Raw genomic sequence first — 19,955 nt, 5'->3', positions numbered from 1 at the left:
AGCCCCAAAGCTTCCAATTTACTTTGAAATAGCCACATTTTGTGGCAGCGACTACTTGTTCAAAATGGCTTTGACGGCATTGAGTAAAATTACAGAAATAAGCACCTTTTTGTAAGCCTCTGGAGCTCCTTTCTTCTCCTCACCCTCTCCTTTAACTACTAAAAGAACCTACTTTTAAGAAAGGCATTTATTTTCATGAACAATTGAAGGTACTGCGTACAATTTTTGCATCATAAAATCCAATCTTGCTCATTTTAAAAAGCCCAAACCAACACTCTGAGCATTTATTGGTCTGCACAGAACTGGAATAGTGACAGAGCCATAAGACAACCCATAGCCAAGCTTGATCAAGAGGGTTCTGAAATTCAGCTGTCCAAGCGTGCATCACAGCCAGCACCCAAACAATAAATTTCCCCTTCTCTCCCCTGTAAGAAGAGGACAAACACTTCTCTGTGATTCTTACAGGCACATTTGTGTGTAACCAGGGGTGCACAAGCTGAGGCAACTGGAATGCAAAAGACACATAGGATATGTATCGACAAGTTTTTAATGTAAAACCTACGCTTGCATCCTTCACTGAAATCATGGCTTTCAGAAGGCTTTTACTACTTCTCATGGAGGGGAGAAAGCCGAGTCTTCCATTAGAAGGGCACCTGTAACATCTTTCATCAAAGCAAAAGTTCAGTGGAAGCGCAGCAGCAAAAGCAAACAGACACTTCTAAGACACCCTCAGGTTTGCAGGTAAAAGTCTTTCCCTTGTGGAGCCAAAGGGCCAAACACCATCATCATGTAAGAGAAAAACTGCAAGAGATGCAATCCATTTCCCAACCATAAATTCTCTGGAACTGGGCAATCCCAAGGCCTCACAAAGTAATCGTTTCAAAACAGGTACAATTACTTCAAATTCAAGTTTCAGCAGAGACCAGTGAGCCCCACTGATGAAGTTCCAACTAACTCTGGGGTTCAACTCTGAATTCACTCATAAGCATCACTACAATAAAGTTTACAGGACAGGCTTTGGAGAAATGCAGAAGTTGAGCACTCAGAAGACCAGAGAGGACCAGGGGTAGGTCCAAACAGGCACAGGCAGCACTCGAGCCTCAAGTGTTTGGAAGTTCTGTTGGGTTTTCACTATAATGGCACTAAAGAGGAAAATGATTAGATGTTGATTTCTGTGAGAATGGACCATAGGAACTAAAATCTACCATGCCAAACACATTAGTGACAAGTCTGCACTTACCTCAGTGCTCTGTATGAATGCAAATTAGAGTATGGACCATAGCAGTCATCTACATCCCCATAAATGAATTCAGTATCTGGACGTATCTTAGAATCATAGAACAGTTAGGGTTGGAAAGGACCTTAAGATCATCTAGTTCCAACCCCCCTGGCATGGGCTGAGGGACACCACTCGTTACCGGTCTCCAGCCGGACATCGAGCCATTGACCACAACTCTTTGCATGTGGCCATCCAGCCAGTTCTTTATCCACCAAGTGGTCCACCCATCAAATTGATGTCTCTCCAATTTAGAGACAAGGATGTCGTGTGGGACAGTGTCGAATGCTTTGCACAAGTCCAGGTAGATGACATCAACTGCTCTGCCCCTGCCCATCAGTTTCGTAGTCCCATCACAGAAGGCCAAATTGGTCAGGCAGGATTTTCCCTTAGTGAAGCCATGCTGGCTGCCACCAAGCACCTTGTTGTTTTTCACGTGCCTTAGCATGCCTTCCAGGAGAATCTGCTCCAAGATTTTGCCAGGCACAGAGGTGAGACTGACTGGTCTGTAATTCCCTGAGTCATCCATTTTCCCCTTCTTAAAAATGGGGCTTATATTTCCCTTTTTCCAGTCGTCGGGAACTTCACCTGACTGCCATGATTTTTCAAATATGATGGCCAGTGGCTTAGCAACTTCATTCGCCAGCTCCTTCAGGACCCACGGATGGATTTCGTCAGGTCCCATGGACTTGTGTACATTTAGGTCTTAATTGTCTTCACCCCACTTCATGGGATGCTTTTAAATATTCGTCTTGTGTGCCTGACCCATAAACATTCTTATCAATGGCCAAGCAGTCCTGAGCCCTTCCTCTCCCCAGGGTAACACTTTTCCCTTATTCTCACAGAATAAAGCTAAGTAAGATGCATCTTCTACCCGCCTCTTCACTTCCAAGCCTTTCAACTGCAATTTCTAAATACATTTATAACCAAAAGAGAAATGAACTGTAAATCCATTAAAAATAACTACTACAAACTACCAGTTCTTTTCTTCCTTCTCACAAGTGACAAGGAGTAAGAATTTCACTTGCACAGGGCTGCAAACACTTCCAGGGTGGCCCCTAACATTCGTGAGGGGTTTATACCAGAAGTGCACTGACATTACATGTACATGTATGCAATGCGCAATCTGGGTTTTATTGGCAATAAAGAAGTGTTATGCATTGGGGCTTTGACAGTTCAGCAGTGATGCACAGCTGCCAATTTTATTCATCTGATATCTGCAATTGCAGTGATGGAGACCAAAAGCTCAAAAAAAAAAGATACCTAGACCAAAATATAGTTAAAAATACAATTATAGTGACATACAGCAAATTACAGGCATGAAAAATAACGTAACCCATGGACTCAGATAACAATGAGAAGTGGATTATATTGACTTTAATCACGAAATACACAACCCCAGCAACTTATAAAAGGATTAAGCAAAAATAGCTCATAATACAGAAGAGTGAAATTCTAATTGAGCACTGGAATAGGCAGCTTACACTTATTGGCATTGACGATGCAATTTAACACAACCACGTCTCCATACCAGAGATCCATTTGTCACCATCATCAGCACCACCACCTGAAAGCCCTGCCACCAGCCTCTCCCCCTCAAAAAGCTGCTTCCCTGTATTGAGGAGAGGGGTATTTCCCAGCTGAGCACTTTTAAATGGGTTGTTTTCATCACCATTGTGAGGAAACGCTATTATGAATTTTCATTCAAACTCTTGGCTCACTTTTTTTAAGTATAAATTGTGTCTAACAAGAAACACACCAGGGATCTCTTCAATCCCCAAAGGCACTTTCTTAAAAGGAGAGAGAACAAAGGAGAAAACCTCCCAGCATGTGCTTTCCAAACCAGCTTCTTAGGACAGTATCAAGAATGACAATACTAGAACATAAGCTTTTCTTTTTCATTCTTTGATCCATGTATAATTGAATTGATTATTGCAAACTGTGTAATGATTTCCAAAAGACTCGAGGAGAAGGCAAAGATCACAACAATCTAATAACCAATTTAAAGAGATGTAAGAAATATTGAAGGAAAGATTTAATCACTCAAGTATACTCCTTCCAATTAGAAAGAGCTTTAAATAGCTTACCTTGAGATAAATTAGAATCCGTATGCAATTACACAGGAATAGTAATTAAGATCAGGAAAATTCACATAACCCTCAGCCTATAGAGTCAGGGAAGTACTTCACAGCAGAACAGACTTTTCAGTTACCTTGTTTCATCAACAGAAGTGAAAACATACTGGTTTGATTTATCCAAACCTTTAAGAGTACCAAAGAATCCAGTACTCTTCAGCCTGGGATCTGCAAAGTATATTTGATCTTATCTGATTATTTTCTTTCCGATAGGACAAACATTCTCAAACAGAGCAAGAGACTGAAATACTCTGGATTGTGGTACAAAAATACATTACAGGAAATGCTATTTCATGATTTAGAACTGTAGGAAGCTACGGTAAGGAAGAACGACCACTGCTTTTCTGAAGGAAGCAAGAACTTTAATTTTACTTATGCATTTGGCAACACCACCCATCACATCACACTCCCCAGTTTACATGTACGTCCATTACTTACACGTAACCCCATGGTTCTTTACACAGGAAGGCAAGAAAGTTTTAGGAACTCAAGTTTCTCTGACAGACTTTATTTGGCAAGGCAGGTGAGCTACTGCACTGCTCTGACTTTAGTTTTTAAAGGTCACTACAGCTGAAATCAATGCCATTTGCTGATTAATCAAAGGAGAAACAGCACAAGATTTTACCTAAGAAAACCAAAATAATTCCAGGAATTCGCTGTTCATTCTTCAAATAGCAGCGCCCTAATCACAAACCCTCCCTCAGTCACCAACTTGTAAAAGAAGGAGGAATTTCAAAGCACGTTTTCTGGGGATGTACTCCTGTGCAGCCGGGTGCAGCGGATATTTGTAAGATGTAGCAGCTTTCCATTAGCCACATTTTTCCACGGAGCACTCACCTCATCCAGTACCTAATAACCAAGCTGTACTACTGGAAAAACGGTGTGTAACAGCTACAGCTGTAAAGAGAAATCTTGTGCCCCCTTGTCTTTCCCTCTCCTTCCCGACAGAGCAGGACACACCCACACACCTCTTTTTCTTTGTACAGCCTAGAGGAAAAATATATATATATTGAAGTCATCAAAGTATGAATTGATGAAGTAACTGCTTTACTTATGTAAACTGCCAAGCCCCTATAGCTACCAAAAAAAGCCTCAACAGCTTTTCACAGTGCAGTGCTACCAGCCTGCAGTGCCAGCTTGCAAGCAGCACTGCACATCCTGAGCAGCAAAGTGAAATTGAAAAGAAACAACTCGGTTTGGCATTTCCCCTTCGACTCCCTGAGGCAGCAACAGTACTTAAAGAATAGAACTGTAATTTCTTGCTACCAGTTTTCGAGAAGCAGGTTCCAGAAATAGCTCAATAAAGAAGGCTGGGGTGACAAGCAAACACAAATACACTTCTACCAAAGCTCCACCTGTAAAGCTGCAGAGAAAGAGAAAAAGGACAGGCCTCCTCACTACGCTGGTGTGTGTACATACCCAGAGGCTCTGTGATGGACAGGCTTCAGGTTTCAAAGCTCCCGAGATCAATGAACTGTTGATTTTCATACTAAAATCGTACCTTTCAGCACTGTGCCTTGGCCACCATCCTGCCATCTTCACACGCGTCAAAAAAAAACCGACTTTATTCCCTAGCTCTCATCTCTTTTAATGCCACTTGAGTCAGTTTTGCTTATGAAAGTATCACATAAACCCAAGCCGGCAACCGTGCAGCAAAAACTCTTAAGGACAGTTATGACAACACAATGCTCCAGTGCCACGTAAGACTAAGGGAAGTTTAACATGGGACTTGCATCTCAACCCTTTATCTCAGCACAACGTGAAGGAAAGAGAAGTTTGAAGACAACACAGCTCAAGCAACACACTGCAAGACACCCCCAGAAACAAGGGACAGAGGAGGGTGTTAAAAGGAGGGTGTTTGTCCTGACATGGCAGACGGAGACCCCAAGAGCTGGAACACCCACCAGATTTTGTTCTTCTTTACATCCTGACAGCTCTTTAAGTATCTAAAAATGAAAGTACAAGAAAGCTTTGATACCGAGAAAATTGAGACCTACTGAAACTCTAGGGAAAAACAAAATATTCCCCCAGTCTTACTCTACATATTCTATAGTTCATGTTGCATATTTAATATACTTCTGAACTGTGCCTTTGGCTCTATTAACTTTAAAGTACGAGGCAGAAGCCCTCCTGATGAGTAACGGCCCTATGACAACTACAATGAAGTTTTAAAACCCCTGCCGGGTGTGGAAAGCCGAGTTTGCACCCACACACCCCTTGCCAAAGCAGTTGGGAAGTTTTTTTGGGTCTTTTCTGTTGGATATATTTTATTTATGTTCACTTCTTTCAGTGCACAGCGTGGACACCTCATCGCTCACTACTCCATATTCCACTACAGGTAGTTGGTCAGAATACCTGGTGGGATGCACTAGAAGAGGTTCTCCCTCTCCTCCTCCGGTGCTGAATCCCACCCCGTAAGCCAGCGGGACCCCCTCCAGCTTCACCCATCGAGGAGCTTTAACTTCGCCCGAGGGTGCTCCCGAGCACCAGGCTCGGTGCGTGCCGCCGGGTGACAAGGGCAGCCGCAAGCTTCCCCCCTCGGAACTCCGCAACATCTGCCCGTGACGTTCTCTATTTACCGGAGGGGGAGTGGGGCGAGGCCAGCCGGGCTCCCCGGTCCCCCCCTCTCCTCACCGGGCTTGTTAGGAGCCGGACGCCTGTCAACGGCAGGCAGCGCCGCTCCTCGGGGCTCTCTCCCCGTTGGCGCCGCTGGCAGAGTCCCCTGGAAACTTTGCGGGGAGCCCAGGGAACCGTTCCCCGCCTCGGGAGCGGCCGAACCGCGCTGCCCAGCGCCGGCAACTCCCGGGGGCTCCCCCGGCCGCCGCCGCCCTCACCCCCACGACGGCCCGGCCTAAGCCCAACCGCCCCTTCCGCTGGCGCTGAGGGGAGCCCTGCCCGCTCGCCCCCCTTTCACCCGGGGCCCGGCGGAAAGCGGCCGGGCGGGAGGCGAAGGGAGGACAGCTCCGCTCCCCGCCCCGCTCCGTCCCTCAGCCCCCGCTGCCGGCGGGGCGCCGCCGCAGCCACCCCGGCGAGGCAGCGCAGCGGGGCCCCACGGAGCGCCGGCAGCGGCTCGGCTCGCCCCCGGCGGCAGGGGAAGCACGGCCCCGGCGGCCCCGAGCGCGGCAGCGAGGGGCATCGTAGAGGGAATTGAAGCTGCGCTTTACCTTTAGTTCCGCACTGTCCGCCATCTTGCAACTCCGGGCGCAGGCGCAGTGAACCCCGCCGGGACACCGCCCCCCCGCCGCCCCCCCCGCCGGCACGCAGCGCGCAGCGTTTGAATCGCGGCGCCATTTTGTCCCTTCTTTGCGCTCCGCCGGGAGGGGGGTGTCCGGCGGGGAAGGCTCGGCAGGGTTCCCCCCCAGGGCTGCGGGCTGTCGCGGTCCTTCGGCGGGGACGCTCCGAGTTCGCCTTCGGGGGGCAGCGCTTCGCCGCCTCCACGCTGAAGGGAAAGATTCCCCCCTGAGAGCGCTGTCTCGCCTGAGCCGCTGGCCGCTCCGTGAGGGGAGCTGCGCGCTGAGGGGGGAGCGGGCGGCGCTCCCGAGGCACGGCCGGTGAGGGGGCTCGAGTCCCTCAGCCGCGGGGCCGGGGCCCGCCTGGATGGGGTCACCAGAGGGAGGAGGAGGTGGACGCGCGTTCCTGTAGCCAGAAGTTGATTAAAATTGCAATTTGCAACTTCGCTTCCTGCCACTTGATACACTTTAAAGTGCTTCGGGAGTGGCCCAGCGCGGAGGTCCCTAGGCTCGGTGCCTGCCCTCCCGCTCCGCTGAGGCTGGCGGTGGGTGCCGGGCCCCGGCCCAGCCACTGTGAACCCCAGGACGGGCTGGGCAGTGAATTGCCCTGCTATTGGTATCCGTGTGAGCCGCGGCACCAGGTGGGCAATGATCAGTTTTATCTCCCTGAGCTACTGTGGAGGAAGTTGGGGAATCAACGTGAGGCTTCCCTCTTAGGAAAAGCAATGCAGGTGGTTTTAGGAAGGCCTACAGAAGAGCGGAGCTTTTAGGTCAAAACTTAACCATGTCATATCATTTTTGAGTGAAAAGTGGGTTCTTGCAAGACCAGCCAATGCAGAAGAGGGGAAATATACACCAAAAATGCTACCTGGCAAGGCGACTGAGTCAGTGGTGAAGTTGATCGGCTTAAATACAAGCATTTAAGTCAGACACCTTAGCTTGATTCAGCTTCCTTTTACCTGTGTGTTACTTTATAATGATGCTTTCCCCACTTGGCCTTTACTTAGTGCATAGGATGGCAAAAATCTGTTGAACACGGCCAATATTGTACATCCTTTTAGAGTGAAAAAGACAAAATTTCGTGGTTTTCCACAGCTGATGTAAAATTCATCATTGTACATTCAGAAAGCACTTAAATTATCTGCATTGCAAGACAAAACCAGCATTAATATCTCTATGCTACAGATTAAAGAAAGCATGCTTGAGGCCACACAGAGAATCGGCGGTAAGAAGATTACCACTCATGATTATTATTGAATTATAATATATCCCATATGACCTGAATAGTTAGCCACAGTTTAAAGTTAGGTAGTTTTTATTGAGAGAAGAATGTGATAGGGGTATCAAGTAGCTTTTTGCTGCCATTCTCCTTATTGGTAAGGCTGTATATGAAGTTCTGATTCATGAACAGCAGAAAATAACCTATATCTCTCCCCAAATACTTCATTTGAAAGCATTCCACCCATAAAGGTTCCCCAGCTTGATCTCAAGAGCAGATTGACAGAAAATGCAGGTGCACCTTTGGACTCCTCCCTCTGGTACCCCTCTTTCTTCTCCCAGGTCATCCTGCATCCCATTTCTATTGCAGATACACCAAGTCTCCACTGTTCTCATTGATTTCTTTTACAGTTCTCAGTGTTCAGCATCAGCATATCAAATGAAGCATTCAGAAAATGAGCAATTAGAAAAGGCTGATAAGTAATACCCTGATACTTTGTCTTAATACTGCATGTAATGAAGACTTATCAGTGTCTAAAATGCTGGTTTGGGGAGGGGGCAGGGAGCTAGGCGAGATAGCTAAAAAAATAAGAGTCAGATGACTACCCAGTACACCCACATGTACCATAATTAGCTGATCTATTTCAGTGGTCTGAACCAGCCCAGTTTAGAACACTTCATTTTGAATTGAATATGGTTAATAATCATGATCTATGAGTTTGTGTCTAGTTTAAAGAATTTGTCAAAAAAAAAAAATCTATAGTTGAATAAAGACAAATCCTTTTTTACAATTACTTTTTTTTCCCCTTCAAAAGGCTTGCAGCACAGCAAACAGCTCTTCCTCTGCTTCTTCACTTCCTACCAAATTCAGTGGGATGTGGACATGTGCTTAAGTGCTTCGCTAAATCATGGCATAACACTATCAAACCTGACACATGGCCATAAACCACAGCGTCCTCTTTCAAAACTTGCTTTAAATAAAACGGGCTGAGGATGTCTTCAGATACATTAAAATAAGGAAGTGAACTGAAAGAGAGGATACAGAATATTCACTTGAAATTGGTTCACCCTAAATACTGTAAATGTTTTTACAAACAAAGCTAACAACAGGCCCTTTATTTTTCAGCTTGGACTGCTGGTAGTCACTTCTTTTTTAACGCAGTATATACTTTAGCATGAAGAAGGAACTTAATGTGAAAAGCAATCTGTGCTTCTATTTTTAGACAATTATTTACATGTAATGAAATTTTGTTCCTTTCTACTTCGGAGGCTTAGATGATGGTTTCGTTGCCAAGAAAAGACTTTGTCAACACACAGTCGTTTTCAAAGGGGCTCTCAGTTGCTCCAGCTCTGCTGCAGCTCTGTCACTGATGGCAACACTCAGATCTGTCATGATTCTGTCTTCGTTTCAAAAGGACATGCTCATCAAGTAGTGCAACTGGGGTGTAACCAGAGCAGGTAAGAACACCTCCAAAACAATCTTCTCGTTGTCAGTCCCCTCTGTTCCCGAGCTAAAACTACAGTACTTTTTTCTTTTACCTTTGGGAGAGAGAGAAGAAGAAAGATCAGTGTTTTCCTCAACCAAAATGTTGATATTTTCAATTCCCAATTTTTAAAAGTTCATTTTCCCATTTTGGCCATATTGCAGTAAAATAAATTACTTCCACAGTCTACCTTCCACCCCCTTTCTTCTATTTCTCCTATTTTGTAACCTCCCCCAAAATGTATCAGATCACATAACTCACTTGCTTAAAAACATATTCAGACACAATAACACTTTTAAAACAGATACACATTCTTTTTCTACTACATGTTGTTCTCATTAGTCCACGTCTCCAAGACTTCTCCCTCTTTGCCTAATAGTTTAAATTTACTTTGCTCAAAATTAAGGAGGGGGAAGGAGGCATTTTTGCTCCTGTGAATATGACTTAGTTAATAATAGATTTGCAATGACTCTATTTCTTGATAGAAAAACATGGCCAAGCCATTCAAACTATCTTTTATTCCTGAGATTGTTGAAAGCATAAAGATCATTTAGATGTGTCACTGAAACAGCCGTTTCTGGCGGAAAAAAAGAGGTCATATAGGTACATTTTAGTGAAAATGGCTTGGCTATACGTGAAGAAAACGGAGCAGCAGTACATCAGATAAAGTCAGTCCATTCTTCATAAGCAACATAAGTGGCATTGCGCAATATGCTGCATGGTAAGTTCAGCAACATTGAGCTACTGGCACTTGGCTGGTACACACACTTCCCCCTAAATTTACATCCTAGTGCAATATTATATTCAAGTATATTATATCATATTATATTACCATAATCTCTCAAGTTGGGCCCAAAATAAGGGCTGCTACTTACTTAGAAAAGGAAGATTGATGGCATATTTGCTGCATGTGGTGTTAAACTTTACAGAGGGGGAGTTAATCACATGAAATCCTAAATCAGGGAAATACGGGACCATTTTGTTGATGTCACTTCTTTTATATCCTTAGATCTCCTGGTATAACAATGATATTGCAATATGGAAAGCATATGTAAATGGGTTACTATAATCTTTAATTACATATGCAGCGTTACAGCGTGACACATCCCAGCTTCATTTGCGTATTTCCTGTTCTTTCAGTTCTTACTTCTCAACTTGCCTTTCTGCTTACACGAGTGCACTTTACAACACGCAGTACTCAAAGCCTACCATGGCCATGGTACTGACTCTTCCCTGTTGCAATATTTGCAAATCTTTTAAAATTTAATTGCACTCCTTGATATTTGAGCACCCTGTATATTGTGTTCCCTGCCTGGAATGAGGCATTCCAAGTCAAGCTCAGTTCTCCGTGTACTTCAGTGCTATACAAAGCATTGCAGCTGCAAGACAATAGTAATAGGCACAACAATTAGCCCATTCTTTAACACTATTTGCTTAGCCTTTTCCACTGCAGCACCAATGGATGATATGTGCTTGCTCATAGCACTCTTCTAATGTTCTTAAGGCCTGTCCTTTGTAATTAAGCTATTCTTTATTTGGACCGAGGCAAATGAAGTATCAATTGTATCGAATGGAGACTACATTTTTAAGGTGAGGATGAAAAGAAGGTCTTCCTGCCTGTTTTCACTGCCATGGCTGCCAACCGTGACACACAGAACCTACAGATCACAACGACCTTTTCCTTTCTGCCCAGTGCCTTTCATGTATTGCACCTTTATAGAGCAAGGAAAGTGCCTGGATTACCTCCAAAGCAGCCACAGAAGCACCATGCCAAATGCCTTGTTTAGTTTTATACATAACAACAACCACCTCAACAGCAAAACTCATGCTAGAGGAGTTTTATGTCATAGGGGGCTGCTTTCTCTACTGCATTGAGGCATACATGTTACAGGCAGCCCAAGCTAGGAAGGTATCAGCATCCTACTGGCCTTGCAGCATTTAGTTAAACTTACCTAAATTAAACTTCTGTAACTTTTACCTCAGGTAAACTACCACTGTTGTACAGATCTAGTTCTGTATGTACCTCTGTTTACTTTTCTCTGAGCTTGTATTTGAATTGTTCTATTTTTCTTTTAAAGTGAGATTTTTTTCCCTCTGAAGAAATGGTCATTCCCGAGATATTCATCTGCACTTATAAAAGCATTTCCTTTGGCTGAGCTGAATCCAGATTTTTTGTCAACAAAATTCCATTTTGCTGAATCACAATTGGAATTTTTTGTCATTAGCACCCATTTTCACAATGTGTGGACACAGCAAGAGAAGAAAGTAAAAAGCAACTGCAACAGGTCATCACCAATCCGTACACAGTGCTAACAAACCTAGAGTGTCAGATGCTTCAGAAGCTTGAAATTGGCCAAAAACTACTCAAACCTGAGGACTGAAAACCCAGAAAGCTGCATCTATTTCCCAAACACCTTCAGCAAGGTGAGGCAGACTTTTAATTAAGCTGTACAGACTTGCAGCATCAGCAAAACCAGGTTTTAACTGTGACAAACTCCTTCATTCCAATTAAAAATGATTTTATGCAAGACTGCAAAATCTGAGTGCTTAAGTTACCTTCCACAGATGCTAAATAATTTCTAGTAAGCAAAGTTCTGTGGGAAAATGATAATACTCAAGGTGCTAAATTTTCCAGAACTTTGAGAGTAAATCCTTGTTCTGATGTTCTGTGTTGCTTCCCCCTTTCCTGCACTGACACAGTACATGTAAAATACTGAAATTTTCATATAATCCTAATTCATAACAATTTTCCGTAGGGCATCAGTCACATACAGTGGTCTAGAAAAAGACAAAGACCTGTTACAATTTGAGTCTCTTTCCTCTTTTCTGTCCTACAGCTTCCATTATGGACCACACAGAGAAACAACATAGATGGAAAGAAGTAGATTATTACCTGTAGAAGTAATTAATGTAGGCAGTATAGGAGTAAATTATGCTTATCTTCTGCTGTTCTTTAGCTCTCATCTTGCCTGAAGTGGTTCAGAGTAGAAGTGGATAAAATGCTGAATGAAAAGCCGGTAGCTAGGCTGCACCTGCTGGCACAGAGACAGTATCTGGTATGAAGCACTCACATCTTTATTCTGTACCTAATCACTATTTCTAAGGAACCACTTTAGTCCTGGGAACATTGTAAATAAGGCTGAGTTCCAGTAGCAAGTGGAGTTTAGTTTAGATGGCTCATCTGAAAACAACACAGCTAATTATACTGTAGCAATTACCTGAAAATTATATGTATGTTGGTTTTCTGTCTGTCAATACTGCTATTTTTGAACTTTGCATGGTTCTCATGGATTGCTGCAGTCATGCTATCCCCAAACAGCCTTCTGCTCTCACCATTAACTCAGCCTTGGGTTTGGGAAGAGTGGTTTAGAAGTTTCAGCTGCAGTGTGTACTAGTTAGCTCACATCTTTCATGCTCACCTGTGCTCTCCACCACAATATAGCCTCACCTGCACTGTGCTTGAGAAAATTTTTTCATTTTAATAGTCTTTTGAGTATGGATTATGAGATTCTGACTGTACAATAGGACTCTAAACCAGCATCAAATGAAGATTTACTCTTGCACATTAAGAGATACTTAAAATTCACCCTATCCCACTCAATAAGATCAATAAATGTCATAATCTGATTTTGGAGAGTTTTATTTCCTCAGTACCAGCATGGCTATCACCTATTTTTCATTGTTTCTTTTAAGAGCAACCAATGAAAGTACCTAAGACGGCAGGCAAGTGCCATGCAGGTGAGTGTTGCACCCCACTCCCAAGACGGGAATGCTGTCTAACAACAAGAACAGGAGAATGGGAGTCAGGAATTTTTGGATCAGTTCCAAATAGACTCCTGCCATATTACCTGATTTTGACCAAGTCACAGGATAAAATACACTTGGAATGACTCCTTTGTGAAACAGGGATGATGATAATAATAGCTATCTTTCTGGACTGTTGAAAGGAAAATAACATTTGGAAAGCACTTTGAGATTCGTGGATGAAAGGTGATGGAGCTGGAATGCTTGCAACATTAAAATAAGTTGGAATAATGTTAATATTTATTGCAGACAGTGCTTTCATCTTCAAAGCTCTTTAACATCAATGAATTAACAAAGAAAATATTAATAAAGATCATATTTACCATTGAAACTGTTTTCCCAAAGCATTTATAAATTGATCTGCCTCCAGTTAAAAACTACTATTCAAAGAAAAACTAAGGACCAACTCCAGTATCATGCAATAAATCCCTAGTGGTCCTGTCCATAGCAAACCTACTTTGAACTAGGAATTGTTAGTTTATACTAATGAGGATAATTGGACCCTAAGCCTAAGCCAGCAGCACTGACGTTACTGGGAGCGTATCACCCACTACCAGGGGTGGAAAAATCAAGGCAGAAAAAGAAGAAGGAAGAGCAGTGGTTAGAAAACACCTCTGCTTTCCCAGAGAGGCCATGCCAGGCTGTAGTGAGCTGAAGGTGGCATTTCTTCCTGCAGGAGGATACTGTTTTTAAGCAGTTTGTTGTGTCTTTGGAATAAGCTACAGAGAACTGAGACACACACTGTGCCACCAGGAGAGATATGCAGCAGCTCTAGATATTTCTCAGGTAACATATAGAATTTAGGGCATCCCAGACTAAGCTATTCGAAGGAATTGCACACTTCAAGTATATTCCTACTGGCACAGCCACAACTATCACATTATCACTGGGAAGCACAGCCCGGCAATTTACTGAAAACCAGTAAATGAGACCGTCCTTTCCAAGTGCATTATCTGCATTGATTTTGAACCACTGCTTAAAGAACAGCAAGGGACCTTTCGTTCTGTGTTTGCTTTTCCAGCCACCTTCCCCACTGCAGTCTCTTCAGCTGTAGACATAAATGAAACCAGAGAAAACCCATTCTGGTGTTATTTCCCCCTACATACACCCCTTTTATTTTGAATTCAACACGTTTTCATAGGTCTCCTCCACCACAGCAAACGCAGCGAGTCGCTGGCACTCTCTACTGATGGACTCGGATACATTCCAGAACATAATGGGCTATAATAGATTTTTTTTTCTTTGAATCTGTGGTGCACTTCATAGACTCTGGAGGTCACTTTAGGCAGCCCATCAATGTTCAATATCAATATTTCTGTTCAGCGTGTTCTCTGCACACCGATCAGCAATGTGCACTCGCCTGATGTGCATGCCACAAAACCAAAGCATTCCTCTATTTTCTCCAGACTTACTGTGAAAAAAGCCCCAAACCCTCCACATTATCTGTGAAGTGTTTTGTAGCACAGTCTTGTCAAGACTGGTGCTATTTCCTCAGAGTTGGCTGAAGGCTTTGCAAAGTTATTCACAGATTAAACTGTCCCAGTTAATCTGCTATACAATGATGTTCAGGCAGAGCTTCAAATATGTTTGGGTTTGGATAGAAATCAAATGTTACCTTTGGGAAATATGCTTATTATTAACATTAGACATTGCTTTTGGGTTACTTCCAATAACTTTGTTGAATTATAGGGAGTTTGTTATTGGGTTTTCTTTGTGCCCTGTATTTATGTGTCACGGTTGGATAGATACTATTTTGTAGCATTTACTGTTCCTAGTGCTCTTGGTGCTATCAGGGAGATTTGCAGGCAAATTCCACCTAATGCCTAGCACATGGCCAGGATCCAGTTTGGAGCATATCACCTCTCTGATGTGGGCTCGTGAGGGTGGCACAGGTAGCATTTTGTAGGCTAGCAAAAAAACCATGGGAGCAGGAGACAGTAGTTCTATTAACAAATATGCCATAGCTGCAGGAAGCATTTCACTGACAGGCAAGACTGACGTCCAGACAAACAGCCAAGGTCTTTTTCTCACCATGTGATCTTTTCATAATCCTCCATTTCTCTCCTAGATCAACAGGTTCCTCTTTATTTGTCATTGTCAGCTCTTTGCACAAAGAGCCTTTTGTCTGTAGCTCTGACCCAAACACACAAGACTATTTTTTGTCCGTTCTTGGCCATATGCTTTCGAATGGACTAATGGGTTTCCAAGCTATAAAGCAGAACCTTGACCCCACAAGGGGAGATGATTGTGTGACAACATCTCTCTGTTTTGACATCATAATTTATCCCCACTGCAGCACAACCCAGCAAAAACACTTGAACCCAATCTGCTCCAGAGCTCATGCTATGGATACCGACACTGGAATCGCAGTGGCTGCAGCTTCTGACGCCAAGACTTAGAGCAGGGAAGACCCGAGCCAGTCAATAGCTGCCTCTTTATGTCCTCTTCTAGTTCAGGATCAGTGGTGTGATGAAGCTATCACACCTCCTTTGTAAGGCAGCACATACTGCAGCAGCAATCACACTAGCCATAAAGCCCGGAGGATTCTTGCCAGAGCCCTGCCACAGTTTCCTTCTGCTCTGTTAGTTCAGGTCCCATAACAGATGCATTGCTGCACCTGTGGATGTCACTCTAAAAATGCATTACCAAGGGAGAAACAGACAGGCAAGAAAGAGTTACTTATTTGCCCCGTTTTCCCAGATCGCTGGTCTGCATCACATTGCACTCAGCCTGCCTAATTAAGAAGGGCAGAAAAAGCTACTGATAGCTTGTATGAACCTTGCTAGTAATATTCTGCACTTAACACAGTACAAAAAGAGTTCATACCCTTTAACTGGCACTTGCTCTGGACCATCACAGAAACCCTTTTGTTTTTCAGTGGAAATAGCTCCAAAGACAAATTCCTACCTGTCTCTTTTAGGGTGTGTCTTTGCCACATCACATAACATGGGTTTGCTCAAGGTAAAACCTGGAGCTTCAAGGGTGGCTTCTTAAGAGACACGATGGGGGTGCTGAGGAGAAGGGGGAACCTGGCGCTGATTTTATTTTTCCTCATTTCACTTCTTTCAAAGATCTGTATTTGATGAATCTGTCTTTCAGAGACTGGTGTCTGTGTCTATGTGTGACCAATTTTGTTTAGCAGCCACTTCCCCATGTGTTTAACACAGCCTGTGGGATTCCACCATTTGTTGGTGCTCCAGATGAAGGAGGAGAAGGAAAAGAGCTTCTTATCTCCCCATTCAGCCCTTATCTGAGCCTGCCAGCTGGGTCATGCTGGGGTGGTGGCAAGGCTGAGGATGGACAATATCTATGGGGAGATGAGCACAAGGCTTATCTGCACATAAGGGAAGGGGGAAACCTGCACACCCCAAAGCACCGCTGATGTTAATAGCTGCTCCAGACCCAAGTTTGAGGGGGGAAGAGAGCAGCACTGTGTGGCCTAGAGCTGCCATCACCTGCACAGCCTACACCAAGTCCTGCAAGTGCAAGAGTCCATCAACATGTTCTTAAACGAAGCATCAGCACATACAGAAACCAACCCAAGGCACTTTGTTTGCTGGAGTACAGCCTCAGGGGTTCAAGCTCAAGACAAACAGCATTATACCGTGGCTGTCTGGCAGGTGAGAAGCAACAAAGACCAGCCTGTGCTCAGCCATCCTCAGAAGGGCAGAACAGAGCTTTGCATCAGCAGAGCAATCTCTCCAAAGCCCCTGGGTGGGAATTTTCCCTTCCCAATACTACTAACCAACCTGAACATACAGCACCAGCTCCCTCCAAAACCTGGCTTCAACACCGTGGTGCATGTTACTTTGGGTTACCCAAGATAGAGCCACCATCTCCCAGTTACACAAACAGATCTTCAGGGATTTGCAGAGCATTTAAACCAAAATCTCAACCAGAAATGTGATGACAGGATTCCTCTCAGAACCTCTGTTATATGCAAGTGAACACCAAAGCTTTTAATTCAGCTGAAAGCTCTCTCTCTGAAGAGAGCGACGTACAATTTGTTCAGGACTAGTTGACAGATGGGAAAATTAAGTCCTCCGTTATTGTTCCATTTGCTGGATGCAAAAGAAATACTTCACACCTACAGAGGACTCAGAGAACGGAAAGAGCTACAGGAATATCAGCTCTCCAGACAAAACGTACAGACAAAAGTGTCCAGGGCTGATCCTGGAAGATGCTGCACACTTTCAGCTAGTCCGGAAATCAGCCTTTTCCTTAGTATTCCTCAGTGATTTTCCTGTGGTAAAGCAAAGGAATAAATGGGTGAATTTAGTATTAGACCTGAAAAATCAGGGTTACACAAGATCCTTTCAGTTTGATGTCTCCACCCTGCAAACTCTTTCAAAACACTAAGTTCTCTCTTTCAGCTGAAATTTCCTTGTTTTTTTAAAAAGCTGGAAGCCTTTCACTGAAAAGTCTTTCTTTTCTCTACTAATAAAATAGGCTATTAATACTATTTTGCCCTTTTTCATTGAAGTTATTGTGCAGTTTTCTTCCATCTGGGAGCCAAAACTATACCAAGAAATAACTGGCACCTCTTAGCCAAATTGCTCAGAGAGAACCGAGCAGTTGGCCCCGCGCTCACATCTGGGCTCTCTCAAACAATGAATAATGAATTAATGGGACATTATGGAGCAGACTTGAGGCCAAATTCAGTTCTGGGGAGTGCAGTTATTATAGAGCTGTCGTACCAGCCATGGTCCCTTATGCCAACCAAGGCCAGGGCTTGAGCTGACATAGAAATTGACTGTGTAAAAGGCCAATAGCCAGAAAAGGGATTAAGTAAATACACTAAGGCAGAGAACACACAGCCCACAGCAATATCCAATTTCTTCTTCCACACAGCAGCAGCAGCGCAGCATTGCCTCTCAGTTTAAAGCCTTGGATCTGGTTTGAGGTGCTTTGAGCTGTGGACTGCCTGTGTTGAGGACACCATGTACCACAACAAACAGGAGTAAATTGTTGGTGTTTACTTGGAGCCTGTCCCTCTTTATCAGCTGGAGGAGCAACAGAGCCTTCCCTGGTTGCAGATTCTGCTTTGATTACAAGCCTGATAATAGCAACTTCACAAAGGGATAGGAAAAGCCGCATTCCCAACACCCAAGACCTTTCCTGTGGAGCACTGCAAACCCATCTCCCATGTGCCAATACCCTGGAAAACTCCAGAGATGGTGAAAGGCTGGAGACTACAGTCAGGCACCTGCCTAGTTATTCCCTCACAGAGGTCCTCATGCATTTGCAGTTCATTTTGGGCATCCCTTTGCTGAAGTGATGGTCCTATGAAGACAACTGAGTACTTTGTTGTTAGCCAGGATGCTGATTTACCATTGTTCCCTTGGGACACACCTCAGGGCCACAGCTTGCTTGCTTGGCTTACAAGTAGAGCCTCACTGGAAGCAAGAGTCACTTGAGCCAAGCTTGACCCTCCATCCCCTTTGCTCCCTACCCTGAGTTACAAGGCACTTTCAAATGTCTTTAGGAAAAATCCCTCTTTGTACCTTTAGCCCTTTTACTGCTCTTTCTAATATTTCTTTGCCTGTGGACATTTTTGAGGGGAAAAGAAATCCCAATGTAAATCAAGTCCATTGTTTTCACTGAACTGTACGACGGGACTTCAGAACGTGGTTGTGATTTGCCACATCTGTTATTTTTATGCATTGTTTTCGTGCCAAGAGCTTTAGAAAAGGTGTTATACAACCACATTGTATCGCATAATTCAGCGTGTTTCCACAATCAGGAGCCCACGTGAGCCTTTAAGCAACGATCTCACCAAGTGTTTCTATACATCTTTTAGCCCAGCCAGGCTGAGATAGAAAGACGAACTGTGGCTGGGGTTTCCTCCTTTCTCTTGCAGACTCCACTGTTTGCTGATGGCCAAGTTCATCTGTGATCCACGATGGATCACTCTGCATTTGCATTCGGAAAACAAACACATCATTTGAATCCTGTGCACCGTGTAACTGAACAAGCAGAGATTTATCTCCTGGTTGCATATAACAGGATCATCTCTTGTCAAGACTCTAATGGGTTCATTGCTTTCCAAATATTGACAGATGAGCATTTATCACATGAAAAGTAAAATACATTTGCACTGAAAGCTATGGATGGACAGTTGGATCAAAGGCGGGGAAAACAAGAGTGGAAAGCTATTTAAATGAAGACCCACATTCTTCCCTGTGAACTGGCTGATTTTTAAGGTCCCTTCCAAGCCAAACCATTCTATGATTCTAAGTAACAAACAAGGAGGGATCCTAGGGAACCACAGCATCTCTGCAAAGACCACTTGTGTGTGGAACACTTTTGGAGCACCTCACAGAGGTTTGCAGACATGGGGTGCCATCCAGGAAGGCAGGGTTCAGTACAGAGCACGCTGCCACTCTGAATGCTCACTCAGCAAAGCAGCTTCTGCTCCATTGCCTCTTTTCCTCACCCACTTTCCCAATTACAAACAACAGTAACCAATGGTTCACCATGAAAACAAGCCAGAAACACCTGCAAGTCTGAAGAGATGCTATTTCTGGAAGAATCCTCCAAAGGAGACTCTTCCACCTGCAAGCAGGGACCAGGAGTCTGGATCTGATGGAGCTCTGCTGCGGAAAGGACAGGTTTATTAGGACACACTCCATAGTTCTGCTATAGGTGAGGCACTGAGAACTTTGGAAAGTTCCAGCCTGGCATTGCTTTAAGTGAAAAGCTCCATCCTGCTCTCCTGGGTCAGATATCCTGCACGCAGTTTCTAATTTGGACCACAGCTCTGGAAAACTTGATTAGAGCTATGAAAACAGAATTTTTATTAGGGAGA

At 44.0% G+C, this 19,955-nt stretch overlaps 1 protein-coding gene and 1 long non-coding RNA gene across 3 annotated transcripts in view; one reads left to right on the top strand and one right to left on the bottom strand.

Moving 5' to 3' along the window:
* The window catches only part of PIAS1 (protein inhibitor of activated STAT 1), a gene marked incomplete at its 5' end in the record, with an annotated part of 62,386 nt that extends 55,684 nt beyond the window's left edge, over positions 1-6,702 (bottom strand). Inside the window, 2 exon segments of the mRNA XM_080626131.1 lie at positions 6,576-6,662; positions 6,664-6,702. Coding sequence (XP_080482257.1) covers positions 6,576-6,662; positions 6,664-6,702 — 126 coding nt within the window.
* Positions 6,703-6,925: 223 nt separating this feature from the next.
* On the top strand, positions 6,926-13,350 carry LOC308225345. Of its 2 annotated transcripts, XR_013957733.1 has the most exons (5): positions 6,926-7,282; positions 9,129-9,317; positions 11,422-11,767; positions 12,301-12,399; positions 13,037-13,350. It is a non-coding gene; the product is annotated as an uncharacterized lncRNA (long non-coding RNA). The 2 variants fall into 2 exon arrangements; XR_013957732.1 differs by lacking the exon at positions 12,301-12,399.
* Positions 13,351-19,955: the final 6,605 nt, after the last annotated feature.

This window comes from Psittacula echo, assembly GCF_963264785.1.
Source record: "Psittacula echo genome assembly, chromosome: 10".
NCBI lineage: Eukaryota > Metazoa > Chordata > Aves > Psittaciformes > Psittacidae > Psittacula > Psittacula echo.
This window is presented reverse-complemented; position numbering and strand designations above follow the sequence as displayed.